Source organism: Lissotriton helveticus, chromosome 11 (genome assembly GCF_964261635.1).
Source record: "Lissotriton helveticus chromosome 11, aLisHel1.1, whole genome shotgun sequence".
Lineage (NCBI taxonomy): Eukaryota > Metazoa > Chordata > Amphibia > Caudata > Salamandridae > Lissotriton > Lissotriton helveticus.
Window position 1 is genome coordinate 1,001,370,068 of NC_136072.1, and position 13,943 is coordinate 1,001,384,010.

The window sequence follows — 13,943 nt, forward strand, 5'->3', positions numbered from 1 at the left end:
TCAGCAGAGCTGCTCTAGAATGACAACCAGGTCAGCAGTGCCGCTCTAGAGCCATAGAGCCAGGCCAGCAGAGCTGCTGTAGAGACAGAGAACCAGGTCAGCAGAGCTGCTGTAGAGCCAGAGACCTGGGTCAGCAGAGCCGCTCTAGAGCAGGAGAACCAGGTCAGCAGAGCCGCGCTAGAGCCAGAGCACCAGGTCAGCAAAGTCACTCTAGAGCCAGAGAACCAGGCCAGCAGAGCCAATCTAGAGCCAGAGAACCAGATCAGCAAGCCGTTGTAGAGCCTGAGGCCCAGGTCAGAACAGGTGCTGCAGGGACTGGAGAGATACAAACGTAATCAGACACAGAAGAGGTGCAATGATGCAGCGTAATATGGCACATTCTGTCACAATATTTTGCTATTTTGTCATTTTACAACACACTAGTACTGTCAGGGCAAACGTTTCTCCTCTAACACCTGAATACAGCCGTCCGCAACAAGATGGTGACAGTTAATCTTTGCAATGCGTCTGTCCCCCCGGGGGACCACGGCTGATGCTTTTTAAAGCCTCTTTTGATCCATCTGAGCTACAATCAATGTTTGCAAGTGGTACAGAAGATCTGAATCATGGGGTAAGTGTGGAAAATAAGTAACTACTCCGAGAACGCGGGCGGCCACAATCACAATATTGCGTTATTCCTGTGGTCCTGTCTATGAGCAAAGACTTGTAGTGTAATGGCCTTGATTTACTGACTGTGTTGTAAATCTATGGAACTGTCCCGCAGAAGAATATTTGGGCAAACAATAACCTTGAAGTACTGATTCTGTGGTACTGATAAAGTAAGGGTAAACGTGGAGGCCATGCAACGTCACTGAAGTCAGGAAGGAATGGGCAGTTCTGGACAGCATTGTCATTCTCCAGGTACGAATTCCCATGCAGGGCAGCGCCAAGTAGCTGGGATGAAACAAGCATTTGCAATGAATAGGTCTCTCATTTACGTGAGTTGAAGCTATTGGCATTGTGAATGACAATGCCTTTTACTTATGTTTTAAAAACCAAAACATAAATAAAAGGCATTGGCATTTACAATGCCAATAGCTCAAACTTGCGTAAATGCGAGACCTATTGCATTGCAAATGCTTGTTCTTCTTAGGTCGGCAGGAACTGGTTTCAGGGTCTGGGGAGCCACCTAACTACTAAATTTAGGAGGGTTTTAAGGGAGTGTCAGGTAGGGCCAATGGGCATCTTACCTGGGGTGACTAAACCCTAAATTATGCCGCTCTCCTGTGGGAGGGGTCATAGTCCTAGAGCTGATTGGAGAAGTCTCCCCATCTACAAGATGACGGAGACTGAAAGGTGTGCTTAACCTCACCTCCTTCACCTTAGGGGTGAAGTTGGAAGAGGTAGGACCACCTCCTATTCTTCCTAGCTTTTCCCACGGGTTTTCCCACCCTACGTGGGTGGTGTAAACCGGGGGCTGCCATCTGCTGCTAGCAGCAGAGGCTGGGGGTTGCATTACAAAGCGGCAGGCCTTTGAAGCTTCCCTCTGGAGCATTGTGCCCATCCTGGGGGAGGAGGTGTGGCACCTCCGCCCAGGATGTGCTTTGTTTCTGGTCCCAGAGAGCAGAGGTTCTTGACCAGCAGTCCAGAAACATGTCTGGTAGTGACAGGCTGCCTAAAGCCAGTAAGTGGCCATACCAGGTGTGGTAGGTTTTCAGGGGGCACCTCAGAGGTGGCCTCTTAATACATGTTTCAATAAATACCACGCTGTCATAGGTGTGGGTTTATTGAGTGGAGTAGTTTGGTACCAAAAAGCTCCTGGGTTTAAAGAAGCCATCATGGTGCAGGGGATTTAGAGTTGTCGAATTTCCAGCCTATCTGGTCTCTATGTCTTCCCTGGCACTTAAAATATCCAAGAATGGACTTAAATATTGTAGGGGCATATCTGCTCATGCAGATATGCCCACACCTGTGGTATAGTACACCCTGGCATAGGGCTGGAAGGCCAGCTAGAAGGGTGCCTTACATATACCTTAGGCAGTGCTAGCTGGTATGGCATGTGCGCCATGTCAACTGTAGTTTTGTCTGCACCAGGCCATGCATGCTTCAGTGCAAGCCTGCATGGCTTAGGTAAGGGGTCCCAATGGGACTCTCTTCAGTACCAATGCCCTAGGTACCCAGGTACCATTTACTAGGGACTTACAGGGGTCTGAATGGCCAATTGTGGAATCGTTTTAGGGAAGTAGCACTAGTAAATGGGACGTGGTTGGCAACTACCCTGTGCACTACAATCAAAACCAAATCCATTTCCAGGCAATAAGTGGGGACTAACCATGTCATAAGAGGCACTCTCTCACACTCTCAGTCACACATACAAATATATCCTATTCATATACAGACATGTTTATGCCTCCTCATAGACCACGCTCTCACTGACACACATGGCAGTCCTGTCATAGTACCGCTAGTCAAAGTATTTTGTTCAAACCCATAGTATACTGCTCTGTGGACATTAGGCTTAAAGTCAATGAAGCTGGGCGGAGGGGTGTCTGGTAGCAATTTGCAAGTTGCTTAGCCTTCAGTACATCATGATGATTTTCGTTGATCAAAAGTAGCTCTCGCTACAGAAAAGGTTGGAGACCCCTTGGCTTAGTGGGTATAAGCAAGTGCAGAGTCACAAGATCAGAGTAACCAAATTTTATTCTGAAGGATAAAAACGACTTGCCTTCGCTCAAGATCTTTCTTCTGAATACTCTATCGACCTGCAGATTCCTCACCTTTTGAAATGAAATTAAATTGAAATTTATAGAGTGCAAACATTCCCCCAAGGGTACCATGGCGCTTGCTCAGCACAAGACATACTGGACCAATACAAAACAGCCTCAAAGATTGCCATGTCTTTAATGCCTTCCTGAATGGCAACAGGTGAGTTTCTTCCTTTAGTCGCCCCGGAAGAGAATTCCAAAGTTTGGTTGTGCCTACCAGAAAGCTCCTGCCACCCCAGGCGCACTTTTTAAACCTTGGAACTACCAGGTTGTGAGAGCATGCTGAGCGAAGCTGGCGGGCAGGAACATAAGGCAACAGATTCTGTTTGAAGAATGCTGGCCCTTTATCATGTGTGGCTTTGAACGCAATGCAGAGAGCCTATTACTCAATCCGCCTTTCCACTGGCAACCAGTGAAGCAATTTGAGCGATGTGGAGGCCGATTTATGTTTCGGGATATCCAGCAATAAACGCGCTGCAGTGTTTTGCACTATCTGCAAATTATTGAAGCTTTTTATACGAAGGTTCATATAGAGACCATTACAGTAATCTGCTCTAGATAATACAAGAGCCGAAACCACGAATTACCTCAACTTAACTGGGATGAATGGAAGAATCTTTGTCAGTATTTTTAAGGTGTAGAAGGAGGCAGATGTCACCTGATTGACGTGGCCCTCGAAGGAGAGCATCGAGTCAAACGTCACCTCCAAGTTTTTGACCTTATTTTTTTGGATTGGGAAGCAACCCTAATTCTGTGGGCCACAGAACAGGGGTCCAAAAGTTGGTGTGGTTGCCAAAAAGTAAGACTTCAGTCTTACTAGCATTCAACTTCAAACAATTCGAAGACATCCATTCCCCCACCTGACGGAGACAGGTATGGAACTGTGCCGCTGTATCGTTTTGAATATCCCAAGGCACAGGCTGGATCCTGATGCTTTATACAGCTCTCCCACACCGGTAGGAGACACCTGCTGCACATCAACACCAGAAGCAACACCAGTGAAGCCATAAAATGCCCCCAATGACTATCCGACGTCAGTTTTCCACCATTTTACCATGCCAATGAGGAGGTAGGAAGAGGACAACATTGAAACAAATACTTGGAACCTTATTAAGGTGACTTTGTGCAGGACAATAAAATTAGGACCATTTGAAACGGCTTATGACCATCCTTCAAGATAGGGAGGAGAGTGGAATGAGTGAGGAATCTTCTGATAAAGTATCTACCAGAAAGTTTGGATTGCGTGCCAGCCTGTCCTTTGAGCTTCACCATTTCCTCTTCACTTGTATTCTTGTGGCCCCCCGGATTCTTTGTCCACTGTGATCCAGGCGTGTTTGAGGGGTTATTGCGTATGTGCCAACAGCGGAGCCTCCATCTTAGGTCTTCCAGAGTTAACTGGTCTTGTGTCTACTCTCGTCGTGCCAGACCAGGGCAGAGCCCCTGTTATCCGCTGTAGTTGTTTCTATGGGGTGCGCCTCACTTTCTCTGTCCCCTTAAGGTCGCCTTGCGATCTGCTCCCTAATCCTGGCTGATCCAACAATCGGGCCGAACAGTTCCGCCCTGGTCTCGTCAGAGCCGATCTCGTTGGGGTCACGGTCTGACTCTGCCCACTCACCAAGGCCGGGCTGGAAGACTGCCCCCAGGCGAGTCCTTCCCGTAGGTTGCGGACATTTACGCTCCCCCTCACCAGGTTTTTAAGGGCCTCAGCTTGATCTCCCTGGATCTCTTTGGTAGTTTGGCCGGCTGGGCCCTCGGGGACCAGCTAAGTTCTGGGCCTACTGATTAAGCCCTGTGGGCCACGTACAGGTCCAACCACGAGTGAGGCTCTTGCTTCTGCCCCCTCTCCCTGCTCCCGGATCACCTCTCTTTGTGCAACAGGGGAGGCGCAGGTCCACACCCAGCAGCACTGCATCTTAGTTGTCTCTAGCGCCGTCTATAACCCGAGGGGGGCGCAGGGCTGATCATCGCAAGGACCGGCAGATCAACGGATACCGCGGAAAGCAGGATTTCAGCAGCGCCAGGCCCTGCCCTAGGCCCCGTGGCCGTGTCCTCGGCTCCCTCCGGTGACCCACGCCGTCTTTTGCCCACCAGGGCTCTATTCTGTGCCGATCGTAAACTCTGCCACCAGCTCCGCCACGTTCAGCGACTCGGCGCCGCCCCCAGCAGCCAACCCTGGCACTTCGTCTCAGCGCACACAGTACTCAAAGCAGGCAGACGCTGATCCGGCCAGCCCACCGGTGCCACCTCAGGAGGAGCTCGAATGCCTTCACCGGTCCCCCCCAAGTCACAGGGAGAACCAAGGCATGCCGGCTGTCCAGGGGGTCCACGCCAGTCTTCAGTGACTGTGAGATGACAGAATGCCTTCACCGGCACCCCCCTAGTCCCCCCTCAAGTTACCGGGAGAATTGGGGCATACCTGCTGTCCAGGGGGTCCACTCCAGTCTTCAGTGACTGTGAGATGGACGGATTTTAGGTCTCAGTAACAATGTTAACATAGCAGAGTAAGCCTTAAACTCAAGAACACAGAATTTGACCACAGGCGTTAGTAATCCATTCATATCACTAAGCATGATCCAAATTACAGCTAATCAGGCACGGGCACTCTTAAATGTTGCATTGCCAAAGGCTTCCAACTGTCTGAGTTCATGTTATAGAGTCTAAAAAATCAGAGTTAATATAAATTAAGCTTCTTGCTACCAGATATTAGATTCTGGGGTGCCAAGGTAGAAAGTATTACAGTGAGCACTGCATTATTTTAACACCTTACACTTGACCATATTCGAAACTTGAAAAAACCCACAAGATGTCTTCAATTGAATATCTACTTACCCATAATCAACAGTCTGTGAGAACCATCCAAGCACAGGATGCCAGTGGGTAAGGTTTGATTTTTTCTGGGAAACATACCTCTGGCAGTAGCCGAGCATATGAATAAGCACACTCACAAAAAGATTGGTTTCTTCTTCTAGTGTTTTTTCTGTCATGTTGCCCAATTCAATTAGATTACCTACACAGACGATCACAAAGGAAAAATTAGAAAGGTAATATCTCTAATTCTCAAAACAAATATGTTAGTTATATGTTTTAAAGCAACAAAGTACAACTAGAACGAAGGACATTTCTGTCTTTTTGTACATTTCCCACAAAGATACAGAAATTCAGGAAATACATTACAACAGAAAACAAAAACACAATCCACTGAAAGAAAGAAAAATAAGAAAATATGGTCCAAGATTGAGGACAGGGTCAACAACATTGTATACAAAAGAGACTCTGTAAGGGACATACCTCTCCCTTTACGTTTGGGAGGTTGTCATCTCAAAATATGATCAGTTGTTCATCATCTGCATGGTCTTTCTCTGTGACATTTAAAGACAGTTCTCACTGTAGTTATTGTAAACAAACTTTGAGAGGCTTGGATAGTTTGGGGTTGACTGTTTCACCAAAACGGACATAGGAAACACCATAACAGAACTGCTGCAGCATTGGAGTTGTGTTATGATCTCAGATGGAATTGATTTGGCAGACGGCCTATCAACCTTCCTTTTGGATTTGACTCCTGAGTTGTTTGGCCTTGTTCGGTCATCTTCAGAGCAGGAACACATCTCTAAAATACCATAATAACTTTTAAAGGTTTGAACAGGTTATCAGATACTGCCCATGCTATTTGACCCACAAGTCTTGTAGGTGGGAGTTTTACCACCAAGAATTTCATGAAGGTGCAACCGCTCCTAGTGTGTACCCCAAGAATAGGTGGTGAGGACTTCAGAAAAGGAGTGGAAAGCCTGGCTTCAGTACAAATAGACAATGATGAAATTGGTATAGCACCAGAACCCAAATCCTTTAAACCCAAGTACAATGGGTGGAATCCTTTTAAAAAGACAATGATAAAGAGGTACCAGTCCAACCTTTAACATCACCAATTAAGTTGTTTTGGAAGCCAGTCCAAATAAAAACAATGATGCAAAAGAAAACACCCAAGAATGGACAGAATTAAGAAAGAAGATTCAAGAGTAGCCCTTTCCTCCACCCTGCTGATAACTGTAAAAAATAATTCGGCTGGGAAGACTGGTGAGGCACTCCGGCAATGCAAGGAAGCTAGTGCTGGTGTCTCTCACAAAAAAATGAATTCATAGCATTTTTAAAGATATGCTATTTTCCAGTCCTGCATGTGATACATGAAATGTTACGATATATGGGAGGACAACAAGACAAAGCAATATGCAATAAACTTAACATGGGTAATATTTTACCTCTAGCTTTGTCAAAACAATATTTTTACCTGCTCCCCGCAATGAAGCTTTTAAGAGTAAGTTTAGAAATGTCCAAGTTTGTATGTGCTAAACTGCAAAGGAAAACTTGGAGAAGTTCTCAAAAAGTTAGATGCAGCAGTTAGACACTGCAAGGCCTATTACAAACTGTGCACATAATACAATGCTCTGGAGATATCTGAAAGATTTTAAACATTACTTACCTAACAAACAGAGAGCATGGCATCCTTCTAAACAGTTGCACACTTCGCTAAGATATGTGAAAGACTTTAAACATTAGTCACTCACCTAACAAACAGAGAGTATGGCTTCCTTCTAAACAGGTACACACTTCGCTGCACTGCTCTTCATGGCTGAGAAATATAATAAACTTACGAAAAAGTTCATGGGATTCTATTACAGACAGGCGCTGAAAGTAAACACAAAAAGTAAATGTCTGGTGTAGAGGTCAAACTGACTATTTGTTACACAAATGCATAGCATATGTGGAAAAAAGGGGTATAATGCAAATTGTATGAAATGTAGCAAAACCAGGAACTGGATTACACAGTTCTTTGGCCTAAAACATGCCTGTAAGTGTTTTTACAGAAATAGGTATCTGTAAACATTCTTGGATGATAGGGGATCAAAACAGCCTCTGAAGCGAAAAGGTTCTATGCTGTAACCTTCACTTCACACACAAACTTCACATGTCTGTATAGGTAAGATCTCCCACACAGAATCCAAGTAATTACATTTCTTCCAGCTTCAAAAGAAGAATAACATTACCTACACAATATAGTCTTACACACCTGTGGTATGGGAAGTTTATATCCATTGAAGACGTCTGGAATCTGAGTGAGATATCCAGCCTATACCTATTGTCATACTTCAGAATACTCCACACTTTTAAATCAGACACTGCCTGGTATCCCACTGAGCCTAAGCAATTAAATATTCTTTCATGGATCATTCAGGCACAAGGGGTGGGTAGATGGGGTTTGCTGATATACAAAGGTTAGATTATGGCTGCTTATTTTTATGAAGTGTCTGTGCTTGAGTGGGGACTCTTACATTTCTGGTTGGTTTTGAAAACCAGCTCTTAGTACACTTTTCCTCTAGTCCTCTACCTTTAACCAATGGTCCTGCACCTGGTTTACTATTTAGACGCATGTTGCAATATTTGCATAAATGTCCACAGTTAATCATTTGATATCAGCTGAATAATTTACATTTTTTATTCTGGGAATAGCATCATTCAGTTAACGTAGCTATGTATAATTGATTCCATAATAGATATTTATTATTATTAAAGGGGCTTATAAAGCGCCTGGTGACGCCTCCCGGCGTGTCCCCGCGCTGTGTGGAGAGAAAAGTCTTGGCCAGAGATCAGAGAAGCTGTACATTATAGAGTAAATAAATGAGTTTTCAGCAGCTTCCTGAAAGAAGCCTCATTTTGTTCTAATCTGATGGATGCAGGGAGGGCATTCCATTTCCTAGCCGCAAGGGTGCGGAAGGACTTGCCACCCATCCTGGCTTTTTTTATGCGCGAGGTTTTAAGCAGCCCCATTCCCATAGAGCGTAGGGTCCTGTTCGGCTCATAAGGTATGGCTAAGTCGGACAAATAAGACGGGGCATACATATATGTCTAGAAATATAGTGGCAGTCGCCACTAGGAAGCTATGATTGGGTTGACACAGGAAACATTTTTTGGTCTGCTTATAACTTTGGCGGCGTTTGACCATTCTTCACAAAACTGTCCTTAAAATGTTGTAGCCACCTAAGCTCCAGTTTCAGGGTGATCCATCAAGCGAGAAAAGGGGTGCTCCCAAAACAAGTTTTTTCCATTCACTTTTCCATAGGCTTGAGGCACTGGAGACCACCATCCCTGGGAACGAGACTTTATTTAAAAGGGATGGGGGAGCCAAACCCAATGACCTGGAGCGATAAGTAGTTAAAGGGGTGGGGGTATGCACCCTCCTCCCAGAGCCATTCTACGGCTCAGGGGACCCCACGCCTGGGGCCCGCTCTATTGTGGTGTGAGAGGAAAACAGTTATGTGCTCTGAACTGGCAGGAAGAGAAGCTGCTCCTGCCGGGTGGGAGCACATAGGTTTCTCCCTGCCGACACTGTAGAGGGCAGGGAAACTTAAGAATTGCTTCCGCCTGGCAGAAGCAAAAGAAAGTTGCTCGCACAGGGGAGAGCAATGTCGGCTCCTGCTGTACCTCGGATGGATGCAGGGAGAGGAGCCGGCAGGGTTGTGGAGACCTTTGGGTTCCCCCCTGCTGCCACAACATGAGTATTGCTGCGGGGTGCCCTGGAGCCCAATTAAAAAGAAGAAAACATTGCTGGCTCCTGTGCGGCCAAAGGGGCCACTTGCAGGCAGCCGGCGGGGCTGCGGGGACAACGGGGGCCCTGGAGCTCTCCCATGGCCACCATAATAAAATGCCTTGTGGAGCTCTGGGAGGGCACTGGTAACCCCTAGTTTTTTTTTAAAGGCAAGCACTGCTGGGCCATGTGGGTGTCCTGGGTGGGCACTGGATCACCCATAATATATATATTCAAAAATGAATAAATAAATAAATATTTATTACTCACTGCTCCTTGCATGGAGACTCCATTATGCAATGAGAGGGCTCTTTAATTTATTTATTTGTATTCTTTTTTTTTTTAGGTTGGCACTGTCTCTTGAAGGGGCAACCACCAAGCTGACCCCCAGCAACATAAAAACAAACAGTACGTCTCTGTGGTCATTAAATCCATGACCCCAGGAGAGCTTGCCATATTTATTTAAAACACTCCTAGCTGGAGCTGTATGCTCTTCAGCTGTAGTGCAGAGGATCCCTTATGTTGGGTTATATGACTGCACTTTGTAACTTTAAAAATACTACAAAAATAAAAGAAGTAAAGGGACGTTGATACATTTTTCAAAACACATTTTTATTTCTTTTTTATGACAATCACTTTTATTAAACATTGCACTGTGTGCCTACTGAAATATACATTTCATTATAATTATTGGTCATGTGCTGTGGGTTGGTTGCCCATGGGGAGTTAGACACAAGGCTTGGCCACAGGCCAGGCCCTGCAGCCAACCCCACCCCAACGGCTGTGCGCAGCATGAGGTTGACGGTATGCATGTTAAACAAATATTTATTTACGTTAATAAAACCCTAACAATTCACTGAAAAAAAAAGATTAAAAGGACTTATAGTTAGGTGAAAAGGTCAGATATAACATACCGTTTTGTATGAACAAAACCACTAAAATTCCCAAGTTCTAGTTATCGCAGGTAACCATACCTTGTACCCGGAAATAATTACAGCTTGCACCGTTGCCATGTAGTGCTAATTCCCTCCCAAAGTACATCACTCGTGACATGTTCTATGACATCACTGATAACTTGGCTGCAACATCTGAAATGACATTATTGATGACAACACTGTGCATGACGGGAGCCTAAGTTACAATTACTTTATGGCATAAGCTATAGTTACTTGAAATAACTATAAATTGTTGAAGATCAGTGGTTTTGTTTGTTCAAAACAGTACGTTTTAACTGCCATTTTTACCCAAGTATAACGTCCTTTTTAACCTTTGTTTTTTTCAGTGAATATATTACATATGGTCATGTGAGACAGGAAGAACCCAATAAAATATTGGGGTATTACATTCCTGTAAGTGCTGGTGCTATATTTTTGAGCTGTGGATTTTGGGAATCCGCGCGGTGTCCGTCACCGCGCTACAAAGCACCCGACCGTGAGGGAAGGGAAGGAAAGACTGTGTGAGCGCGAGATATATAGATATAGATATATATATATATATACACATACACACACACACACACACACACTTACTAAAAACATATGGCAATGGCTAACATCAGACCTAAAAATTTGCAAACTCTACGTCTGTGAATGATTATACAAACATGTAGTAAAGCGCATACACACTAGAGTCCAAATCAGTTGTTTAATGTAACACCTGCTAAATTAATGCAATCATTGGGATGATCTTATAAAAATGGTTGCAGGTGGTGAAGAGCTTTTTTTAATGCACCTGTAAATGGAATAGTTAACCAATAGTATATACCATTCAGCACCAAATTCGGGTATGTGATACTAAGGAAAAGACTTACCTCAGGGGTTAAAGTGGCAAGATGGGTAACAATAGCAGGAACAGACATTATGTGGATCAAGAATGAGCGAAGCAGATTGTCTGAAAATGAGGCAGCAACCACAGGACTATAAAGTAAGAAACAACAAAATTGAAAAATCATTTTTCACAACAATCTAATAACACAGCAAATATGTTTGGATATATCCAGACTTTCCTACCTATTTTATTTCCAATTTTTAAAAAAGTACATCACAATTCATAGTCCATTACTGGGATTGTATTGACCAAGTCAATCAACAGGAGAGGTTGCTGGATTAAGAATATAATGCTGGTGCAACATTAATTTGGCCTTATCCCACCTCTATAAAAGTTTCTTTAAGAATCCAAATCTTAGAGGAGTGTGTATACGGTTTTAAATTGCATTGAGGAAGATTTATCACATGTGCAGTACATTCATTTGACTTTTTTCTATAGACTAATAATGTTACCATTTAAAAGGGAATAGGAGACTGTCTATGGTCCACATTAATTAATGACTCCATAATAGTAAGGGCTCAGCACCAGGGTGTTCGAATAGTCTAGTAGTACAGTAGGACATAGACCCGATCTCAAGCTGAGATCAAAGCCAGAGATCACAACTCCTGGATCTCTGAGGGATGGTAGTCCATAATGCTCACCACTGAAACCTGTGATATCATTCTGAGCTGTGGATCATCAAACATATTACCAAATTAACAATTCCAGTTAGATTATCTTTTAGGATTCTAGTTGATATCTCATTTGCTCCCCCTCGTCTTTATTAGTAGAATTATGAGGTCCAAAACAGAAACTCCAGGGCAACTCCTCACTGCCTCCAGACATATATAAATATCCTACAAGGAGAACACAATGCCTTCCTGCTTCAAGAATAATTTAGAACCAGACTTTAAGTGAATCACTTTGTATCTCATTGATCGCAACCTCATGACGAGATCAGAAGTCAAAGGCTTAGCACATTAATTATCTTCATCCCTACTTTCCAGCCCAGCTTTACGTTGCATATTCTCTTAGCTGAAGAGGATATCATGGATTTCCGCTACAAAGGGGTGGCCCTCCGGACATATCTTTGTGTGTATTGTGCTGGACAACTGTTTAAATTAGCAGATACTTCTACCTTCTTTTTCCTAGGCCTTTTACATACTTGACAGAAACCAAACTTCAGAAATATGTCAGACAGGCTTGAAATAGTTTCTGCTACAAACTTTAAGAAGGGCTTAAAGATTGTTAGTTACTCACTGTTTAAGAGAAATGTTAAGAGCCTCTAATACATGTAAAGTCCAAACACATTGGTCTTATAACTCATTCCTTATATACCTGCACCCGATTGATACGATATTTTTAACACAAGTCTATTGTAGAGTGCTGTAGATCTACAACCTGGTTTTCACTTCACATTTTCTGCAAGCATTATTGTCTTAACAGGCTCTTCCAGATTTAAGTTCAATTTAGAATGGCTGCATTGCAGACCACCCTGTTAACCACTGTGTAGCTTTCCAATGTATTACCCCTCCAGGTTTCACTCACTAGAGCTCTATTAAAGAGTGTTGCTTGAAGCAGAACATGACAAGAAAAGGCAAGACAAGTTGCAAAGTTACACATGATTAGTAAGCTCCTTGAATTGAAATGACCTACTATCCTATTGTCACACTAATCAAAACTTTTCTGTACAGTTCTGAGAGGAAAAGCACGGTGCTGAGGTATGCTTGCACCACGAGGCATTAAATGGGACTGTTTGCTGGAAAACATTGGCTGGTTCTGTACAAGTTTGTCACTATTGTTCAAAGAGCATGGATATCTGGAGAGTACAATTCAAAGGGAGAACGAAAGTTACTGTAAAACAAGTTCATTTCCATTACAATTGTCACTCAGGAAATGGACTGACACTTCTACCAAATTGTAGACTAGTTGTAGAGAAGTTTTAATAAAACAAAAAAACAAATATCAGGCTAAGCTCCAAACAACAACCGCAAAGGCACTGCAAACCGTGCTGTGTTTAAATTGTGTTTAATTGTTTGAATCAACATCTCCAAAGAGTGCAGCTGGAGACAAATACATGGTTCAAGCCATCTAATGAAGCAATTGCCCTTGTGCCCTCAAGGGCAATTGGCGGAAAGTCACCCCTAACTCCTTTTCAACCCATTTCAGCCTTCCCTCTGCGTGTCATAAGGCTAGCATAAATCAGGTAGCCACTTCCTTTGAGGAAGCAATTACAGAAACACTAAACAAGATTGCCCCTTTTACTAGGGTTAATTTTAAACCCAGAACAGCCCCCTGGTTCACCGAGCAATTGAAAACAGAAAAGCTCTCATGTAGAATTGCGGAACGGAAATGGCGGAAAAGTAAACACTCAGTGGATTACGAAAAATACAAATGTATCCACCGTAGCTATATGGGAAATATTAGACAAACAAAAAACATTTTCTTCTAAACTGGATTGAAATGGCTGCAAACTCCAACAAGGAGCTTTATAAAATTCTAAAAGAATTTTCTATGCCTCCTGCTCAGATATGTGCCCCCGCCGCAAAAGATTGGATTGATTCCCTCTCTAATTTCTTTGAGGAAAAGATCTCTGCAAATCATAGCTCCTTCCCACCTCCCGAAGCTATAAATTGCCGGGAAATTGATCTCCCTGATCCTACTGACTATTTTAGAAGAGTTTGTTTAGTGTAACTCGGAGGACGTGGCAAGAGCCCTGTTAAAACTTATATCTGGCTCACCAGTGGACCTGATGCCACCTCGATTCCTTTCCACCATTGTCCCTCTGATTCTTGACAATCTCACCAACCTGTTCA

The 13,943-nt window shown here is 43.8% G+C and overlaps 1 protein-coding gene across 3 annotated transcripts in view; it reads right to left on the bottom strand.

Annotated features, from left to right (window-relative positions):
- UBE3B (ubiquitin protein ligase E3B) overlaps window positions 1–13,943 on the bottom strand; it is a 554,003-nt gene that overhangs the window by 346,232 nt on the left and 193,828 nt on the right. For all 3 annotated transcript variants that reach the window (XM_078667365.1, XM_078667367.1, XM_078667366.1), the window contains 3 exons: window positions 11,132–11,237; window positions 7,304–7,424; window positions 5,574–5,751 (listed from right to left, as the gene is read on the bottom strand). In XM_078667365.1, the coding sequence (XP_078523491.1) occupies window positions 5,574–5,751; window positions 7,304–7,424; window positions 11,132–11,237 (405 nt within the window). The remainder of the gene's footprint in view (window positions 1–5,573; window positions 5,752–7,303; window positions 7,425–11,131; window positions 11,238–13,943) is intronic.